Source organism: Betta splendens, chromosome 7 (genome assembly GCF_900634795.4).
Source record: "Betta splendens chromosome 7, fBetSpl5.4, whole genome shotgun sequence".
Lineage (NCBI taxonomy): Eukaryota > Metazoa > Chordata > Actinopteri > Anabantiformes > Osphronemidae > Betta > Betta splendens.
The window spans coordinates 1,253,799-1,274,940 of NC_040887.2; the positions used below are offsets into that span (position 1 = coordinate 1,253,799).

The following is a 21,142-nucleotide window of genomic DNA, read 5'->3' on the forward strand; positions in this document are numbered from 1 at the left end:
AGTTTAGTACTGTTGTTAATTCACAATCTTTTGTTATCCAGCTGCCATGTGATGTCAAAATGTTCGCTTATTTATTTAATTATGACAAACTTTCTCATTTTGAGTTCTTTGCTTCAGGCACAAAGTTTCCGTCGTCAGGAAGACGCAGCTTGTGGCAGAGTCCGGTACTAAAGGAATCGCGTAGCTGTCACTAAAGTATCGCGAGAGTTCCTTCGGCACCGTGCTACCAACATGGCAGGCAGCAAGTTGGTGCTAGAGGGAAGAGTAAGTATAAAAGCCTTTATTTTAGGATTCAGCGTGGTTGTGATTCCACTGATCCGAACCTGGTTTGGACATCTTGACTGGGTCTTTGATTATCTGACGGAAACGTCCGGGAAAATAGCGATTTGCATCCACGTAGCGGTGATCAACGGCCTCTTGCTAATCGTTTACAGGGGACCTCTGTACAAGGTAAGCAGACGTCTGGCATGTAATGCACCTAAGTTTTGTTAAGACCATATATATGCTTTATCACGGTCTGGTGGTGAAGTGTTGGTTCTGTCACACGTTTTAATTCGCTACCTAAACTTTAACGCTGCACTGCTAATGCTGGCTAACTAAACCAGCTCGCTAGCTAAAGTTAATCTTATTAGGTGAGGGACGCAGACAGCAGGTGCTCCACATAGAAACTAATCCAGGTAAAGCTGCGCTTTGCCCTCATACATTCAATATTATTTAAAGAGATGGCACGAAATCCACGGCAGACATCTGCCTGTTCACTTCTGGTTTGGGCTGTAATGAGTGTCATTTGCTCCAGTACCTCGAGTTGAAGCGTTTAACGGATGATCAAGTTTCTGATCCACCAAACTAAGGTGAAATTAACTTGTAGACTTTAGTTCGCTAAGTTCTTAGAGCACCTTTAAAGGCAACGCAGTAGGTCAGAGAGCTGCAACTGAAATGAAGACAAACACAGAACTTAAACATGTAGTAATATTAACTCTGACCACGTGGTTTTGACATGTAGTTTTAATTAAAGGTCATAAGCTGTAGGTGTTTTCGGCACCGCCTGCAGAGAAGCTGGGTTTGGTTTGTGTCGTTGACCTGAGCCCTGACTCTTCGCAGGTTGCTGTGAGAGCCGGTTTCTTGGGAGTTACCTTTGGCTGTGGCTTAATCCTAAGCTTCTCTGAAGGCACGTGGACACATTTTGGCTGGTGGGTACATGCTGCATGTTTCAGTCCTGCTTCCTATTGTGAAAGCAGCACGTTTGGAAGTAACAGTCATTTCCTCTCTGCAGGTACTTGTGCTCGCTCTCGTTCTTCCATTACTCCGAGTACCTGGTGACGGCCATCATCAACCCTCGCAGCTTGTCGCTGGACTCGTTCCTGCTCAACCACAGCGTGGAGTACACGCTCGCTGCTGTCTCGTCATGGCTGGAGTTTACTGTGGAGAAGCTGACAGTTCCAGGTTGGTGTTTCATAGGTTGCATCATACATTCCACATCTGTAACCGTTTTTCAAAACAAGTTTAATATCTTTTACTACAATAATTTAAGTTTTTGACTGTGGTGAGTTGAGCAAGTGAAGCAAAGAATTAACTGAAACATGTGAAATTAGTTTTCATGATTTATAAAACTCAGTTTGATTGACTGACACTTTTTTTCAATTATGATTGAGGTTCTAGCAGACGCTGCAGGCTCTTCCTCTGTAGTCCACTGTGTTAATAACATGTAGAGTCTGTATGTATTGAGGCTCTTTGTTCATGTTTAGCGTGTTGATCAGCTGGTTCTCTCTGTCAGAGCTGAAGCAGCTGAGCTGGTTGAGTGTCGTAGGGCTGCTCATGGTGCTCTGTGGCGAAGGCCTGCGTAAGGCTGCCATGTTAACTGCCGGCTCCAACTTCAACCACATCGTCCAGAATGAGAAGGCCCAGAGCCACGTGCTGGTCACTAGTGGGGTCTACTCCTACTTCAGACACCCCTCTTATGTGGGCTGGTTCTACTGGAGCATAGGAACACAGGTGAGCTCTGACATGAAGCTGGATTAGGGTTATAGTTTTGCTCACATCTTTTGGTCACTGTTAAAATGCAGTTATTATTGCAAAGGGTGGGTTTTGAGCTTTTGCTGCTGGTCATTTGCCTAACTGTGAAAAATAAAGCTCATCAAAAAATATAGTTGGACAAGGATTCTTCTTATAAAGTTTTGGAATGATCCTGCCACAATATAGTAAGTAACATATATTGGTTCCGACCAGATTCGCTTTATGCAGAAATTTAGATTATTATAAAACCATCCATCTGTCAGGCCCTGATCCTTTGATGAATGACAGGCTGGTAGTGATTTGGTGTGTGTGAGATTAAACGTCTCCCCGTGTCTCGTGGCTGTTGCAGGTCATGCTGTGTAACCCCGTGTGTATAGTGGGCTACACGATAGCCAGCTGGCGGTTCTTCCGCGAGCGGATCGAGGAGGAGGAACTGTCCCTCATCCATTTCTTTGCCGAGGACTATGTGGAGTATAAGAGGAAGGTTCCCACTGGGCTGCCTTTCATCTCTGGCATCCGCGTCAACTAGTCCCAGCAGCTGGATGTACCAGACTGACAGCGCTGAAGCAAGTCAGACCCGGTGGGTGTGTGACATCTACAGCGACTGCCCTCCAGAGGGAAACCTGGATCCGTCTGAGAGCCACAGCCTCTCATCCGGACTGTGACCGCTGGGACGGCAGCAGGCAGCTGGACTGCTGTGTTTCTACTGGCCTCTGAAATCCAGTTAAAGACCAGACAACCTTCACCTTTACTCCATGTATTCCAGTCACACTCCTCCTGTTTCAGTTGTTTGTTTACATGCAGCCACCGTGATTAGTGTTTTGTTGGCCATCTGTTACGTTGAATGTGCTCCAACCGTTCATTATCGGCTCACACTGAAATTGTCGTTCCCTGAACCTTTAAGGCAAGAGCCTTTGTCACTGGTTTATCAGCCGTAGCTTCAGACTTTATTTATGTCCCAACAGATTTCCTTTACATTTGATATATGCTGATAATGATCCAATAAATGCGTAGCTAGATGACAGCTGCGTAGTATTTACTGAGTTCAAATTTTGGAAATTCTGTTTCAAAATATTGTTAAGGTTTAAGTTCATCTGCACTGCAAGATCCTCTGATTCTTTATCACACTGCAGATACTAGGAACTCCACCACCACGTGTGTCTGGACACGGTATATTATGGCAGCGCCATTATGTGGTTGACTGAGGCAACAATGGTGTGAAATGATTCAAACACAAGCTGCAGAGCTTGCTTAAAGAGAAGACCTCATTTTATACTCAAACAACGCTTCCCTTTCAGATGATTAGTTTGTGGTTGTCTTGTTTGCTTTAGATGAACATCTGGAATAATTCCACTGGATCCACAAGGGCTGTGGACTTTGACTCCTGTGATTGAAAGTGTGAGATCTTCATGGTTGGAAGGCAGAAAAATGTCCTCACTGCTCGAATAGAATTCTGCTTAAGTTGTGATTTGTTTGTAACGTAATTATAGAAACTTCTCATCTTTCCATCATTTACACTCAATTATCCAGCACTTTAAAACAAAGACCCAGATTCTAAACCGTGTAGCCGCTGTTCTCCATGACATGTCGTCATGAGCACTAAATGATTCAACTCTATTAACTGAGTTTAGATGGTGAGTGCAGGCGTCACTTTCTGAGTTGAACCTTTTTGTCTCCCCCTCATTTATTATCATTATGATTTTTGCTCAATTTTATTGTTTGTTCTGTTACTTTGTGTTGGAAACCAAACCAATGACTGAGCTCTTCTGTCGGTGCAGGTGTTGGTCTCTTCAATCTGTCCAGTGGCCTTGTGTCCTTTCACGCCCCAAACGCTGGACCGGGGTCTGCTTCAGACGAAGATTATTCTGGATCGCCTTGAAAAGAAAAGATGCAAAGCTATGTGGGATGTGCTGATGTTTGGATGATGTGTTAATGATTGAACCTTTTTCTCAGTAACTGATCGACTTGTTTGGACAGTTGATAAATTGACCAGATGGACGGTCATCTTGGTGACATCAGACATCTCGTCCTCATTTATCCTGGAGGTTCTCAGTTTCACACACTATGCAGCCTTAACACAACTCAACCCAAGTAACCAGTTTTGTCCAGCATGACCCCCTTTAGGGTGGATGCTTTGATCATTTGATAACAGCACGTAGCAAATGTTCACATCGGGTTTCTGGCCTTAATCCACAAATGTAATCTCTCCAACAGCCAGTGTTTCCTTTAGTCCACCAGGTGTGATCACACCAGAGTGTGCTCATCTGAGCACTGTCAGGCTGTAGCATGATGAGTCTGTCACTCATCCCAACTCTCAGGACAAAAATGGTTCGGTGGCATGTTTTAGTTTGCACTCATGGGCGTCTCATGGTCCACAGGCCTGACACTCGGCTCCCATGTGGTCGTTGGTTCATCGTTGACCCTCAAGCTTCAATTATTGAAGTCCAGCAGCAGCAGCAGACGTGTTTAGGATCCTTTCTGTTATTCGCGTTCATGCAGGGTCATTTTCATTGGATGCTCGCTGTAACCAGTCAACATAGAAAAGGTCCTTTCTGATTCTCATTAATGGAAACCGAATCTATGCTCCACGTTCTTTATGCTGTTGCATGTATGAAAATGCAAAAGCATCACATCATATACAGTCAAAGAGATGTGATAACCTTAACGAAGTGCTCGTACTGTTGGAACACTGTGCTGCAAAGAGACGAGTCTCTTGTCACAGATGGAAGTGATTTGCAGTTTCCTCATCGCCTCCGTTAGCAATAAGCAGAGTCTGAGCCTCTGAAACCATCACACATCTGCACCCTTTGGGTTAATGTAAATATGAGCTCAGTCCTTAGAGAGCGGTCCAGTTCTCAGTCGTGCCCAGATGGTTCATGGTTTTATTATTTACTGTCCACCCGAGCTTGGGCTCAGGTTTTTAAGTTCACCTGTGACATTGAATGTTGACGGGTTCTTTGTGGAAGTGACTGGACTCATTTTACATGGGAGTGATGGAGGGTTGTTCTTTCATTGTTCCTCACATTAATACAGTGTGTGTTTGCTAGACACAACCAAGAGCCACATAAAAGCTATATCACTTATACAGTATATTACATATTCTACTAGTCAGAAATTTATTATTTAAACTCCGACAAAATAAAGAATTATGTTGTAAACGGACACCACCCCAGAATGTTTCATGTTTGTGGTCTAAGGCACGTTCAGCTTTGATCAGGTCTGTAACGAAGCCGCCTGGAGGCTGCATGAACCGAGTCTTCTGTTGGATGCTTCAGTGTCGTGTGATGGACATGCAGACATGTCGTCCCTCCAGACGAGCTGGTCTGGAGGTTGTGTCCTCTGACGACTGAGGTGGTGAATTGTTTCATGACCTTCGTAATGTTTGTCTCTATGTATCCGCTTTAAGAGGAGTCTGAGATGATGTTTGAAGCAGCATTTACTTCACTCACATTTCCTTTTCTGGCTTCTGTAAATGGTTCCTTTTGAGCCACAGCTACACGTTTTGGTTTCTGACTTTAATAAACCAGTTTATTCCAAACACAGGTTTTCAGCTTGTTGTTAGCTACACAAGCTGAAAATAGTCACCGTAACCTTGTCCTTGTTTGGGTTCTAATCACTGTTTTGGCCGGGTTTAAGTTTAATTTATTCTGTTCTGAAGGGAACAAAGGTCATTCATAGAAGGTCATGGGGTTCATTCCAGCTTCAAATGGATTTTTAATTTCAAAAAGTTGCTTAAAAGTTTGTTTTCCTTCTGACATACTCCTGTCAGAACTAAATTAGTTACTGGGACAGAGCAGCCCACACGCTTACGTGTTCAAACATGAAACCATGAAACACAAGCATTTATCAGTGAACTGGATGATCTCATTTTTCAGGAAAGTGAGTTACGACGGAGACATTTTTTTTTAGTCACTTTATAATTTTCTTTTCTCTTTTGTGGTGTGATGACAAAATGACAAACGCATCCACTACGTCGTGGAGCCACCAACTGCTGGAATGTGGAGAAAGTATGGAATCAGACCTGGCAACGCACCAGCTACATGAACAGTAAGTGGGCAATTCACCAAGCGCCACAATGAGACGGCATCAGTGGAGTTCTGCTGTAGAACTACAGCCCTGAAACAAATAAAACCCTCTATCATCCAGGTGTTGACACTGTCACGTTAAACGGTGCCTTTGTTGGACTTTAATCAGGACTTTGAGAGTCTCAGTCATCCATGTGAAGGAGGGGGAAAGAACTTTACTCAACTTTGAGTTAATTAGCTCCAAAGTATTAACAGTTGTGCAAAGTGGAACTATCGTGTTTACACAATCATTCCAAACACATGAATGTTAGTAAAAGCAAATTCTCGTTTTATTACTTTTTAGTTTCTGAAAACTGCATCTTATGACAGAAGAGAAGAAACCAGTAATCAACAGCATTCAAACCAGATAGAAATATAAAAACACATTCATGTGTCACATAGATGACATAATATCAGCCATCCAAAGATCCAGCAGAACCAGCCCTTTAAACTAGGAGTGACTTGAACTCAGCAGTTCAGTGTTGCCTTTAATATTGTATCTGTCTTTGTGTAATGGCCTCGTGACAGATTCCTCCCAGTTTGTTGAACTTTGATCCTAAATGCTCCAGAAACTGCAGATTGTCTTGTGAGCTCGCAGCGATGTTCTCCAGCGAGTGGCATCCACTGCCATTGCCCTCGTGCGCGTACGTCTGGGGTGCATACTCCAGGATGCGGTCGTCAAAGTTGTACATTTTCTGGACAATTGAAAGTGGAAATTAAGTTTATTGGACTTCTAAAAATGTCCACACAAAGGTTTAATGTGAGAAGCACACCTTTTCAATGTGATCTCCAATGTTGTTATACGGCCCCAGGCTTGATGAGCGCTGGTACATGGAGGAGGCTCCCTGTGCTCCCTGTGATGAGGGCCGGGACAGTGAGGCCAAGATGCTAAATATGTAATGACCTTCATGTCGGTACAAAGCTGCAGTTACTCACCATGTACGTGTTCATCCTGCTAGAGCCCCACGTAGAGTTCTGACAAACACAACAGTTTGAGTTCATTCAGATGAATTGAGAGCAGCGTTTCACAGTTTCTGCTGATTATTTGACTGAGTGGCTCCCACTAGTGGAGCAGATGGAAGCTACTGTACTCACCATGGAATAACCTCTGCGACTCTTGTGTGTGTCTGCGTAACGCTGGCTTCCCAGTGTGTTCATGTTGTTGTTCATCTGCAGGAGACATTGATTCGAGGTTAGCACGTTGCTCTGCGTTGACACGTAAACTCAAGGACGCGGTGCTCGACTCACCGTGCTGAACGCTGAGCTGTATGTGTTCGTCTCAAGTCTCGTCGTTGATTGCACCTGTGAAGTCTAGTTCAGAACAAATACACGTCAATGACTGAACATGTGGAGAACAGGACTCGGTGTAGTTTTCTTCAGGTTCTTGAGTCTACATTTCTATGTGGCATCGCCTCAGGCAGACAGACGACCTGACGCGGCACTGAATTCCTTCTGACATTCACACACTGACAGTTCGTGTCACACCCTCAAATTTCATCCATTCCACAACCTAAACCTGACTGAGAAAGAGACGCTAGCGAGGCGCGGGGGTACCTTCGCGCCCATCTTCGAGTCAGTCACATCCACAGCTTTAGTGGGCAGAATGGGCTCCGCCTGTCCGGGGCAGAGGGGACACGGGTAAACACAGGGAACACAGCGTTAAACTGTCCACGTCAGCATCGCACAGCACGCACCATGCAGGAAGCGCCCCCCCCCCTCGTAGTTGTACTTCATCAGGGTCTGGTTCCCCTCGTCGGGCATAGTGGAGTTGGAAGCCAGACCGCGTCCATGGTAGCATTTAATGAGGAGCAGCAGCACTGCAGACACAGGAACACAGATCATCAGCGCTGGCGTGGCAGCACATCCGAGACGCCGCCACGCACACTCACACAGAAACAGCAGCAGCGAGGCCAAGATGAGTCCAATGAGCGCCGGCCCGGGGCTCACCGACCGCGGGTTGAGGCTACGGCAGATGTCCCCGTCCCCACAGTCGCACACTGTCATTTCCACCGTGTCGTGTCCAGCCACGTTCTGCTGGTCCTGGATCATCAGGGGCACCGAGTAGTTCCCGTAGGGAAGCGGCTTCAGGCTTACCAGAGCAGCCTCCTCACCTGGTGGACAGAGGAAAAGACGCGCGGTGACGCTTGGTTGGTTTGTGGAGGCGCCGGGCCGATGGGGCTCGGGCCAGTGCTAACCGTAGGGGGGATCCAGCTTCCATCGCTCTGCCGCAAATTTGTCCTTATTCCCCAGAGAGAAGGCGAAGGGGCCGCTGAACGGATGCATGTCGGCGTCCCGGGCCGACACCCTGACCTTGTTGACCTTGTTCCCACACATGACCAGGCTGCTGTTGGTCAGCTTGGGCACATTGTCGTTGATGTCACCCAGGTGGATCTGAACGGTGCATGTTCCAGTGGCTGGAGGTTCACCTGGAACCACAGGAAAGAAGGAGCTTTTACGCGTCGGACCATATGAAAGCACTGGAGTTGGACCGTGAGGTTCTCCTGCGCACCGTTGTCTATGGCACCAACAATGATCTGGTAAACATTATTGCCATCAACAAAGGGGGATTCTCTGTCCATCCTCTTGGTGGAGGTAACTTTTCCAGTCTTCTTATCAACGGCGACCCAATCAGCCGGATCCTTCAGGAGAACGTACCTGACGAGAAAAACAGCAGCAGAGACGACGATGAGAGCAGAGTGGAACCTGCAGCTGTTCCACTCTGCTCTCAGTTTGGTTCTGACGTGTTTATCTTGAAGCCAAATCTCCGGTCATGTCACATAGACTCGCTGCCTCTGAGACGACGCCCACCTGATTTTGGTCACATCAGAGTCCACATCTTTGACATTGGGGACAAACAGGTCTTTTCCCGGAGCCTCCTCCTCCTTCCGGTATATGTCAACTTTTTCTTTCTCAAACTGAGGTGGGTCGTTGACGTCAATCACTTTTACGGGTGACGTTGATGGAGTCTTGAAGGAACCTTCTGCAGGAGAACCGTCTTTGCACACGAACAAGGCTTCTTCATTCTCCACTCCAATCTCTACGTTGGTCAGCGTTGTCCGCTCGAAATCCTTCCCCTGAAACACAGTAATGACGGAAAGGATGTTTCAATGTCCCGTGTGTTTGCCAACATTTTGAGCGACAGAAGTTTGACGACCTTGATGATGCTCAGAACGCCCTCGTTTGTTTCAGGATCCGTCTCGATCTTGTAGTTGCCGTCCTCGTTCCCTTTGATGAAGAAGTACTTGGCGCGCCAGCTCGCAGTGTTGGGCGTGTCCTTGTCCTCTACAGCGACTCTCAGCAGATCGTTCTTGGTGGTTGATTCTTGCACTTCGGCTTGGTACTGAACACGCAGAGGAGTTTGAGCTTTAAAATCACACGTCACTGCAAAAAGCAGCTTAGCTGGCTTCACTTGCCTCCTTTTTCTTGAACATCGGCGGGTGAGTGTTGGAGTCCCAGAACGTGTAGGTTGATGGTGGCAGAGGAGGACAGGACTGGGGTTCCGTGGTCGTGTGCCATGACAATGATTTTATACTTCTTTATTTTCTGAAGGAGATGGGAAAGTTGGGTTTACGGATAAATACACAGGAAGAAAGCACAACAGTGACCAAACCTCACATCAAAGTTGAAGCATCCGCCAAAGGTCAGCTGGGCCATATGACTGTCCAGCTGCTTCAGGCCGATCTTCGGCTCCTCTGGACTTTGTGAAACCATCTTTATGGTGACTTTAGAATTGGATGTGTTCTTCTGATCAGGGTCAACGGCCTGAAGCTGCACGGGCAAGTATCCTAGAGGCCAGGAAGTGAAGCTGGTGAACACCAAACCAGCAGGACACACAACAAGCAGGAGCTTCCCAGGTTGTTATGGGAGCTGGAGGAAGACTCCGCTCCAATCTTTAGATCTTAGATTCCTGAAAGCAGAATGTGTGACGTATAGGAAACAATTACTCACCTTCTGGCATATTTTCCTTTACGTTAGCATTTATTAGTGGTTGGAGAAACTTGGGTGGATTGTCATTGATGTCCTTTATCTCAATGTCAAAAGCCAGTTCTCTGTCTATTTTTTGGTTTGTTATTCTGTCCAAGATGTCGAACTTGATCTGTGAGAGAAATTATTTCTTTAGTAAGACGTCTGTAACATAAATATTATAACTGAGTCTCATCTTACATGAAAGAGCTCATATTTCTCCCGGTCAATGGCCTGAAGGGCTTCGACCACTCCAGTCGCTTCATTGATTCTGAAGACGCCCATCGGCGGCTCACTCACTCCCATTCCACCTATCGTGTACTTGTGGTTTTCTCCCACAGCTCCTGTTTTGTCATTAACATCTAAAATCAAAACACACAATGTTATTGTTGGCAACGCCCACAAGCCTGAGATTCTGAAATGTCTGATTAACTGACCTGTGAGATGACCTTGGGGTACGGCCCGGGGTCCTCCTCTGTCAGCTCGATGGTGGACAGAACCCACCGTCGTTTGGATCGCAGCAGAAGCTCCTGTTCCCCCCCCCCACACACACACACACACACACACACACACACACACACGGTAAACATTTCTGCCTGGAGCAAATTGTTTTGGCAGGATTGTGCAGCCTTGAACGTGTAACACATACTCGCTTGGCGAGCCTCTTGTTCCCACCGTGCTGCTCTGCCAGGACTGCGAACGCAACCTGGAACAGGAAAACAGGAACATGAGCGTCTGTGACAAAAGCTTTCAAAAAGCACCTTGCATTGAACTTGAGTGTAAAGAATATCTGAGTTAAATTAAAGGTTTTATTGGAATAAGTATTGCAGAAAAGAGTAAAAAAAAAAAAGTTTGAAAAAAATAAGATCGTCTAATTCTGCTCTGACTGTTCAAGTCTCCTTCAGCGTCTCATTCCTCATCTGCTCTTTTGTCCTGTGGGTCCATTCAAAAATGTTTGTTTCCTTTTATCTTGGTCCAGTCATGACAAAGGTTTAACCTTTAACCTCTGCACGTCTGTAACCTGGTGGGTGAAAGAAGAAATAGTCCAAACACACAAGGACTAAAAACGACAACACCTGTTCAGTTTGTCTGTTCACGGCCGCTTCGTGTCTGTAATTAACAGCAGGAATTGCAGTGACACCAGTTTTTGTCAGTCAGGTCATTAGTCTGATCTAGTTAATAATCTCTCCACCATAATGTTAATGGGAAGCTTTGCTTTGTTCTTAAGGGTTTTTTCAGGTCTGGTTTGTAGGTTTGCGTTTCAACTCGTCGCTGGTTTTTCGACTAAAACAGAGTCAGTCGTGGAACCGAAAAGACGTCAGAACCACGGCCGAAGACGATTGCGCTGATGTGTAAACCTGAACCCAACTCACCCCTGAGGTTCCATCGATAGCCGCGGGCTGCAGGCACCACACTCATTATGTAATTCTGTCCGGCAGTATGTTTGTGATGATAATGACAGAAACAAGAGCGGGAGCGTGTCGCTGCGATCCCGTCCACTGAGCTGCTGAAGCACAGACACTTACAGTACATACAATTCAATCAGTCAGCACTCACATGCTCCACTTTCACTCAATCAGTAGCTGTGTTGTTTTTCTAGCTGACAACCAACTTGGAATATAGAAAAAGTTTGTAATAACAAGTTAGTTATTGTTGTTCATATAGACAATGATTATTTATGTGCAAAGCCTGATAAATAAATAGCAGTTAACTGGGTGGACTGTGCATGGTTGTAAGCTCTGTCTACAAAGCCTTTACCCGTAACTCATAATGTGCATAACGTGGTTATTACAAACATCTGTGCTCTGTTTCTGCCTGGATGAAGCTATTGTGGCTGTCTAAGCAGGTGAGTGGATGCCTAGCCAACAGAAGCAGGATCACGCTCCTCATCTCTCGTCCGCGCTGGCCTCGTAGCCGCTGTGGGAATGAGCCCAGAGCGTCAACAGCCGAGTAAGAGAGACGCCCACAGGCTGCAGGCGGCAGGTCGGAGGCAACAAAGGCCCATTTGTTCACACGCATGACGATGGGGCTGGGCCTCCAACGCAGCACCACCTGCAGCCGCTCTGCTTCCAATCCTCTGAACCTGTTCTGGGTCGCTGGGCGGCTCCACCTCTGGAGTTCAAGTTACCGTGTCTAATTTGAGCTGTCGTAAATGGCTGATATGCATAACGATAAGAATAAGATAAGATGAAGATAAGATAAGATAAGATAAGATAAGTAAGATAAGATAAGATCAGATAAGGATAGATAAGATAAGATAAATAATAAGATAAGATAAGATAAGATAAGATAAGATAAGATAAGATAAGATAAGATAAGATAAGATAAGATAAGAAGAAAACAGCAGCAGGTAAAAATACAGAACCAGATCAGTGAGACTGGGTTGAGTGGAGTTGACAGTATAACACTCAACAGTGATCAGAGTGTACATAATTGTACATATTGCACAGTTTTGCACAAATATTGCACCGAGCAAAAGTCTGTATTACCAGCCCAGGACAGAGCTGGACCTTTTGATGTGAAAAGGTGGGTATACTGTAGCAGCCATATAGTAGTAGTATTAGTAGTATGGTACAGTATAGCAGTAGCAGCAGTTTAGTAGTAGTATTAGTAGTATGGTACAGTATAGCAGTAGCAGCAGTTTAGTAGTAGTATTAGTGGTATGGTACAGTATAGCAGTAGCAGCAGTATAGTGTTAGTATTGGTAGTATGGTACAGTATAGCAGTAGCAGCAGTTTAGTAGTAGTATTAGTGGTATGGTACAGTATAGCAGTAGCAGCAGTATAGTGTTAGTATTGGTAGTATGGTACAGTATAGCAGTAGCAGCAGTATAGTGTTAGTATTGGTAGTATGGTACAGTATAGCAGTAGCAGCAGTATAGTGTTAGTATTGGTAGTATGGTACAGTATAGCAGTAGCAGCTTTAGTAGTAGTATTAGTGGTATGGTACAGTATAGCAGTAGCAGCAGTATAGTGTTAGTATTGGTAGTATGGTACAGTATAGCAGTAGCAGCAGTATAGTGTTAGTATTGGTAGTATGGTACACATAGCAGTAGCAGCAGTATAGTGTTAGTATTGGTAGTATGGTACAGTATAGCAGTAGCAGCAGTATAGTGTTAGTATTGGTAGTATGGGAGCAGTATAGCAGTAGCAGCAGTATAGTGTTAGTATTGGTAGTATGGTACAGTATAGCAGTAGCAGCAGTATAGGGTGTAGTATTGGTAGTATGGTACAGTATAACAGTAAGCAGTATAGTGGTAGTATTAGAATATGGTACAGTATGGCAGTAAAAGCAGTATAGTAGTATAGTAGTAGTAGTATGGTAACACTATGGCAGTATAGTAGTAGTAGTATCATCCTAGAACAGTGATCTGTGGTAATCTGGCAGCGCTTGCATCCGCTGTCCTTCAACTTCTTCTTCTTCTGACAGTTTGATGATATCGCAGCTGGTTGAGATGTGAGCAGCTTTTGTCTTCCTGCTGCCTCCCAGCGCTGCGACAAACACACCCACCTGGAAAATTCATTTTATGACAAGCTCATGATGTGCTCTGTGTACGGTACTGATCCGTCTGGAGGTGAGATTCGTTTCCAGCTTGTTACAGAGTGGTTGATCTCAGCGTCGTAAAGCTTGGCCGGAGCGACCGGCGCCTTCTGTCTTAACTTATTTCATCTGTTGAACCACTTCCCACTCACCTTGAGCACAAACAGCTGCTCTGTGGAAAATCATAAACAGCTTTTATGAGACGCGTGGAATAAACCATTGGTTAGGAGAAGGAGCAGAGGTTTCCTTCAGCCTGAGGCCACTTTCCAACAGTTTGATTTTACGTCTCCTGTTTATCAGTGTCCTGTTTATCAATAACCTGTTTATTAGTAACCTGTTTATCAGTCTCCTGTTTATTAGTAACCTGTTTATCAGTCTCCTGTTTATTAGTAACCTGTTTATCAGTCTCACGTTTATCAGTCTCCTGTTTATTAGTAACCTGTTTATCAGTCTCCTGTTTATCAGTCTCCTGTTTATCAGTCTCCTGTTTATCAGTCTCCTGTTTATTAGTAACCTGTTTATCAGTCTCCTGTTTATCAGTCTCCTGTTTATCAGTCTCCTGTTTATTAGTAACCTGTTTATCAGTCTCCTGTTTATCAGTCTCCTGTTTATCAGTGTCCTGTTTATCAATAACCTGTTTATTAGTAACCTGTTTATCAGTCTCCTGTTTTAGTAAACCTGTTTATCAGTCTCACGTTTATCAGTCTCCTGTTTATTAGTAACCTGTTTATCAGTCTCCTGTTTATCAGTCTCACGTTTATCAGTCTCCTGTTTATCAGTCTCCTGTTTATCAGTCTCCTGTTTGGGTCTCAGGATGCAGCGCTTCCACCTTGTGGACCACTCGCTTCTTCCTTGGCTCTCATTTGGCCACAGGTTCTGTTTGTTTACTTTTAATGTGATTTTGGAGCCGATCCAGCGCTTGTCAGGGTTTAACAGCTTCGTTTTCACCTCCAACCTGCTCATTAACGAAGGGAGGGTCCTTGTTAATAAGCACTCAGGGCACAGAGCTGCTAGGGACATAAAAGTAGAGGCACCGGTCGGATCGCTGTCAAAGCTTGTTGACTTTTAGCAACTTTGTCTTAAAGCCATTGAGTGAATGGTTGAATGCAGAAAAACAAAGCACTGTCCCAGTAAATTCCTGCTGGATTCCATTTGGACAGGCTCAGAGGGTCGACAAGGACGGAACCAGTGACCTGAGAAGAGAAGTGTGTTGACACAATGACTACTTCCGTGTTGTGCAACCTGAAAGTGCAAAGTATGTGTTTCTATAGGTCGTGAGCAGCAGATTAACCTGAGGGAGGAAACATGCCTGGATCTGAAAGCTGCTTGAGTTACAGCCTCCGTGTCTCAAAGGACATTTGTTCAGTGCTTAATATGATTCCAGTGAAACACAGTTTAACATTTGCGCCACCAGGGCTTAAACTTGACAAAGGCCTTCACACCTAATTGATGTGTGTGGGAGGATTTACAACCTTCGCGTTCCAGCGTCACCTCAGGTGAGGCTCAGGGTTCGGTCCGTTGGTGGCAGCGGTTCCAGACCTTTTGATAATGGAGACGTCACAGCCACACAGACGGTGGACACGCAGCGCAGGCTCGTCGAACAGTACCTGCACGCAGAGCGAACTGCAGGAAAGCCGTCGGACCAGTAGAACCAGTCACAGAACCAGTCACAGATGCAGAGAGTCACCTGCTAATAATTTACCTCCACTTTCTGAAGCACGTCAACACAGTGTTGACATGAGAGACACAAAGTCAGCCTTGAAGGACACGCTCCCAATAAATCAAGTCAAACGTACACGGTGACTCGACAGCTTCAGCGCTGCTTTATTTACAGACACATCATTTATGACTCTGTACAAAAGGAGTTGTTGTGGAAGTAGGTGGAGGCTCAGATATAAACACACACGCCTCACAAGCAGCTCTGTCTCTGGGGGGTGGGACCTTCATGCTCCTCAGCCCGACTTGTGCCCTGGAGCAAAGGCCGCGCTGAACTTAAGCTGCTCACAGGCTGCACATGACGCTTTGGACCCACAACTACAAACTACACACGCGACCGTGACCTACATGCGACAGGAGGAGTACCAGGTTTCAGGAGCTAGGATTTCCCTGTTCTGGCCTTTGGCAGCGAGAGCAACACTTGTGACTCACATCATTTGCATATAACGCCAGGTCGAATGACACCATCGCCAAGAATTTCAACAAGTGCCTGTCATGTATAGGAAAAAGGAGGTGTTTAAGAACCGTGCTGGGCTGGAGGGAGGCAGCCACACCGTTACACCGACTGGCTGCATCGTCCTGCTTCATCTTCCTCGTCCGTTTCTTGGTCGCGGCTTTGGGGGACGGAGGTCAGAAGCACGTTGTCTGCGTGGACCTCCTCGTCGTCCGACTGGATCACAGGCGTCTCGGCTCCGCCTGCGCTGGTGTCGCTGCAGCCCGACGAGGTGGAGAAGGAGCGGCGCGAGCCGCAGCTCACTTCAGGCTGCCTCCTCCCAGGAGCACGCTCTCTGTGGACCCCGTCCTCCTCCTCCTCCTCCTCCTCCTCCTCAGCATCTGTCAACACAATGGGCACAATTGGTTGGTTCCTGCTCTGTCAGTGTCACTTTTCATTCCATGCCAACGATGGACATGGGAGGACGTCTGCACCTGGAGGCGAAACTCGCGCTCCCTCACTGAGAAACACGTCGAGAGCCTCGTGGTCGGAGACGTCCATCAGGTCCATCAGGTCCATCTGCTCCAGCAGGTCCACGTTCACCTCCATGGACGAGATGCTGCCCATGGGCGCTTACATGCAAAGTAGAATGTAGAGCCATGAAACACAAAGGATCAGGCTCGTGTAGTACGTTACAACATATTTCTCATGCCTTTTATCAGTTCATTTTAATTAAGTCTAACTGCTCTGAGGCTTCAGGGCCGACGCAGTGACTCACGCTTCCTGCAGTCGACCTGCAGATGTGCAGACGGCGGCCGTTCCCCGTCCTCCGACAAGCGCTGCCGCTCCTTCAGCTTCAGGTTCTGGACGGGTCCGGAGTCCAGCAGCCTCTGAGAGGCGCCGGCCTCCGCTGAGCAGCGAGGAGAGACACAAGGAAGAGGTTGAAAGAGGAGCTGAAGCTGAATGTTCTGCTTCCAAAGCTCGTAACAGGTTGTTTTAACCCACAACAATGCAGCGTCTGTGGATTTATGACCTGGAGAAACAAGTCCAGTCGTTTTCCACAGTTGCTGCAGCTTCACTGTCACATGTTTTCCATCAGACTTTGTTTTTACAATAGTAACTGACACTAGATAATAAGATAATACAGAGTCTGAGTTCTTCCTTTTGGGCCGAACTGCTGATGATTAAAGCTGCAGTTGTCTCTAGTGGTCAAGTGTTTGTTCATCGTTCACGCTGAAGCACGGCGTCGGGTTCAGTGGCTTTGTGGGTGTTGGCATCACCTCAGGGTTTGGCGCTGAGGCGCAGTGCTTTTGTCTCCGACAGGTGGTTGATTTCTTTGTTTGTGTTGTGGAGTCCTATTTGTGGGAGCGTGAGCTCTGTAATGGTTACTTCCAGTCCGTCCTCAGGTCCTGAACTCTGACGAGCTCCGCTTGTGTAACTGCTCCCTCTGGGCTCAGCTGATGCTTTGACTCGTGTGTGTGTGTGTGTGTGTGTGTGTGTGTGTGTGTGTGTGTGTGTGTGTGTGTGTGTGTGTGTGTGTGTGTGTGTGTGTGTGTGTGTGTGTGCATGTGTGTGTGTGTGTGTGTGTGTGTGTGTGTGTGTGTGTGTGCGTGTGTGCGTGTGTGTGTGTGTGTGCGTGTGTGTGCGTGTGTGTGTGTGTGTGCAGTATATGTGTGTGTGCCTGTGTGTGTCTGTGTGTGTCTGTGTGTGTCTGTGTCTGCGTGCATGTGTCCGTCCGTCCGTGCGCTAACTTCATGAAACACAGTCGGTCAGTGCAGTTTGCTGCAGTAGATGTTTGGCTGGTTCTTGATGAACCACCTGCATCCAGCATCACAGCCTCCTGCATCACAGCATCACAGCCTCCTGCATCACAGCCTCCTGCATCACAGCATCACAGCCTCCTGCATCACAGCATCACAGCCTCCTGCATCACAGCCTCCAGCATCACAGCCTCCTGCATCACAGCCTCCAGCATCACAGCCTCCTGCATCACAGCCTCCTGCATCACAGCATCACAGCCTCCAGCATCACAGCCTCCTGCATCACAGCCTCCAGCATCACAGCCTCCAGCATCACAGCCTCCAGCATCACAGCATCACAGCCTCCTGCATCACAGCCTCCAGCATCACAGCCTCCAGCATCACAGCCTCCTGCATCACAGCCTCCTGCATCACAGCATCACAGCCTCCTGCATCACAGCCCTGCATCATCACAGCCTCCTGCCGCCTCGTTCCACCTCACGTCCACAGTCGCTCTTTAGCTGATGCAGCTTTGCCCGCTGGCTCTGTGCTGCTCTGTCTCTCTTCATACAGTGCTTCACTAATCGGGTTCACACATCGTAGCCGGTGGACCATTCGCAGCCCACGCTCAAGCTCCGCTTGCACATTTCTGCCTGCCACTGGTGTGGGAGAGAAACATGTAGGTGAAAGCCTGACTCACCCCGTGTCTCGTCCTGCTGTGGAAGACGTGTGGAAGTCTACATGCAGACTGGATGAGGTTACGCTGCTGTTGAGACCCAGACGCTGTTTGCAGCCACTCGGGGGAATCCCTTGATTTGAACATCTGCTGTTGTCATTTAAAAAACACCGGCAGTAACAGGCTTCCTGTCCTGCTGCGTGCAGACTTTACAGTGGCTTTCACAGGCGGATGGATGCTGGTTGGATTCAAGCAACAGGAGAGGAGACCAAGGCGTCCCAGCATCCAACTACTGATGGGAATTAAAAACAACATTATCCCCAATCACAGCTGTGCAAAATCTGCTGCGGCAACCGTCTTAGATCTTTGTACTTGGCTGGGACGCGGTGCAGGTGTTGGGTGCGGATCCAGGAACAAAGGATTGAGTGTCAGTTGGGGCGCCGCCCCTCCTCCTGAACATGAAGCCCGCGAAGGTGCGGTCGGGACCATAACCAGTGATGTGCCGCCGCAGTCGTTGCCCTGGATGTGCCGCCGAGAGATGCTCTGTGATGTGTACAGTAGGTGAGTGGCAGAGGATCCGTTTAAAGGCGTGCACAGGCTCTGACACGCAGAGACGCGAGGCCTGATCCTCCTGTTTAGAAGCAGGTTGATCTCTACAGCTCAGGAGGAAGGTCTGAGGAGCGGCAGGAGGCAGTTTGGGGAGCTGGTGCACAGCATCGCAGGCGTCTGGAGCTCCACGCGCCGCTCACGTTGGTAAAACAACAGGCCGAATGATGTCAGACACTCGATTGGACTTTTCAGGGAGATCCTGTGAGACTGGGACGAACCTGTGCCACTAACCCACATCCCCTGCACCGAGCCGTGACGACCGGGGGCTCACTGTTACATAAAAGCGGGTGCCGGCCTTCAGTGGTCAGTCACGTTACACAACATGAGCCTGGTGCAAAGTCACTGCACTGTCAGTGAGAGAGAGAGGGAGAGAGAGAGAGCGAGAGAAAAGAGAGAGAGAGAGAGACTGGACCTGTTCTCCTCAGAAGACTCCTGAAGGAACACTGGAGCCCACACATCACAGCACAGAAAGCAGAAATGACTCTGTCTGTGCGTGCGTGCGTGCGTGCGTGCGTGCGTGTGTGCGTGCGTGTGTTTCTGTGTGTTTGTGTGTGCGTGTGTGTGCGTGAGAGCACATGGGGACAGAGTTAAGCTGCAGCACATGATTTCTACATTCATCTAGTTTTTCTCCCAGCGTCTGATCCTTTCTCCGCCTGATAATCCTCACATTCACACACATTCACACACATTCACACACATTCACACACATTCACACACATTCTCACTGAGGTGAGACGCTGCCTTCAGCGTCCGTTCATCCTCTGAAGAATCACATGTCCGTGGTGTCATTATCTGTGTCCTATTAAGGTGCAGTCATAACATCTGGAACAAATGCTGCCATTGAGCCTAAGTGTCACATGGTGGAAGGTTCGATTCCCTGGTAGCAGCTGTGAGTGTGTGATGAGCCTGTGGTGAAGGAGCCCCTGATGCTCCAGCTCTCAGCAGCCACAGCCGCGTCCTCTTTGGGTTTTGCTTATATTATTTAGTCCTCTCGTGCCGCAGCCGTCCGTCAGGCGTAAATCATTAATGACCCCCCCCCCCCCACACCACACGTCCATTAACAAAGCCTCTTATTCTGGGCTTCAGCGCCGTCTTCAGACTCTCATTACTTGGTTCCATCTGAAGCGTCTGATCAACACGTTTTCCGCGGCTCAGTCAAAGGCCTGCAGCCGCACGTCTCTGAACTCACGCTCATCTGATGTCACAACTGTGGTACAAAACACAGGCTGCCCTCGTTAGCTCCTTGAATTAACCAGAACCACGTTCCTCAGAAGCAGGTAGAACCAAGTGGCTTTATTCAAACAGCTACTCTCTTCTGCCTCTTCAGTAGATGTTAAACAGCATTAAACAGCAACACCTGTGGCTCCTGGGAAATGATCAGATTTAGTTTAGGTAATTTTTCCTCTAGAAATGATTCCTGACTTATGGTTCAGCTGCACAAAACAATGTGAAATTAACGGTGTTGCCTTCAGGCTCCAAGTGATGATCATGAGTCATCAGCCAGTAATAGAGAACCATTGTTCCCTGCCAGCAGCGTCTTAAGACCATTCTTGTCCTTGTAGTAAAACCCTGTGATGGATTCCTGCTGTCTGTGCGTGTGCACGCTGCCGTCGCCCGCGCTTTACTTACGTGCCCGGCGTTTGTGCTTGTTGGAGCCAGTAGACGCCATCATCCTCTGGACGAGGCTTCACCTTTGTGCCGCTCTCGCTGTCCTGTCACGGCTGCAGGACGGGACGTGTGGCAGAGGCTGCTGGTGGTCATGCAGGCGCAGCTCTCCTGACTCTCCTGGCAGGGGGGGCTTGATGGGCCGTGCCCCCCCCCCCCCCCCTTCCTCCCGCCCCGTCGCCTTTGCTGTTCTTTGGAGGTTTCACGCTGTCGCCTCGGCTGCGTCTCTGTCTCCTGCTCTCACGCTGCCGTTCGCTCTGTCACTAGGGTTTTAGGGAGCAGTGCAGCTCGGGTGGGGGGGGGGGGGGGGGGGGTGAACGTGGGCTACAGCCCCGTGGCCTGTACCAACTGTGACGAGGCAGGGGTCAGGACCACGGGCGTCACACGTGCGAAGGGGGGCCGTGAACCCGGATTGCCATGTCCGTCCCGGGCCGAAAACCCGAACCTTGTTGACCTTGTTTCACCACACAGACCAGCTGGCTGTTGGTCAGCTTGAGCACATTGGCGGTGAATGGTCACCGCAGGTGGATCTGAACGGGCATGGTCCATGTGGCTAGGGTTTCACCTGGCCCCACAGGAAAGAAGAGCTTTTGCGCTTCGGCCATAGAAAGCCCTGGAATGGACCGTGAGGTTCCCTGCCGCTAGAACCGTTGTCTATGCGCTCACCACAATCGACTCTAGGTAACCTTATTGCCCATCCACAAAGGGGGATTCTCTGCCATCC

The 21,142-nt window shown here is 47.8% G+C and overlaps 2 protein-coding genes and 1 pseudogene across 2 annotated transcripts; 1 reads left to right on the top strand and 2 right to left on the bottom strand.

The window, feature by feature from the left end:
* The first annotated feature begins 191 nt into the window (after nt 1-191).
* icmt (isoprenylcysteine carboxyl methyltransferase) lies at nt 192-5,177 on the top strand. The gene is made up of 5 exons (XM_029155481.3): nt 192-450; nt 1,102-1,190; nt 1,274-1,443; nt 1,775-1,992; nt 2,363-5,177. Exons 1-5 carry the CDS (start codon nt 232-234, stop codon nt 2,540-2,542), a joined length of 876 nt encoding a protein of 291 aa, XP_029011314.1. The 5' UTR covers nt 192-231; the 3' UTR covers nt 2,543-5,177.
* Nucleotides 5,178-6,343: 1,166 nt separating this feature from the next.
* Nucleotides 6,344-15,764, bottom strand: LOC114858293 (cadherin-like protein 26; annotated as a pseudogene).
* On the bottom strand, nt 15,674-20,493 carry LOC114858345 (dysbindin-like). The gene is made up of 4 exons (XM_029155499.3): nt 20,383-20,493; nt 16,508-16,639; nt 16,224-16,361; nt 15,674-16,130 (listed from the first exon to the last, which is right to left on the bottom strand). The coding sequence occupies exons 1-4, from the start codon at nt 20,423-20,425 to the stop codon at nt 15,853-15,855; spliced, it is 591 nt and encodes a 196-aa protein (XP_029011332.1). The 5' UTR covers nt 20,426-20,493; the 3' UTR covers nt 15,674-15,852.
* Nucleotides 20,494-21,142: the final 649 nt, after the last annotated feature.

Bases quoted from the DNA above. Each gene is read 5' to 3' on its own strand.
- LOC114858345 (XM_029155499.3), bottom strand. From the start codon at position 20,425: ATGATGGCGTCTACTGGCTCCAACAAGCACAAACGCCGGGCAC. The intron at 16,640-20,382 runs GTAAGTAAAGCG...CTCGCTGCTCAG, and splicing joins CAAGCACAAACGCCGGGCAC to CGGAGGCCGGCGCCTCTCAG. The intron at 16,362-16,507 runs GTGAGTCACTGC...TTTGCATGTAAG, and splicing joins GCAGGTCGACTGCAGGAAGC to CGCCCATGGGCAGCATCTCG.
- icmt (XM_029155481.3), top strand. From the start codon at position 232: ATGGCAGGCAGCAAGTTGGTGCTAGAGGGAAGAGTAAGTATAAAAGCC. The intron at 451-1,101 runs GTAAGCAGACGT...GACTCTTCGCAG, and splicing joins ACAGGGGACCTCTGTACAAG to GTTGCTGTGAGAGCCGGTTT. The intron at 1,444-1,774 runs GTTGGTGTTTCA...TCTCTCTGTCAG, and splicing joins GGAGAAGCTGACAGTTCCAG to AGCTGAAGCAGCTGAGCTGG.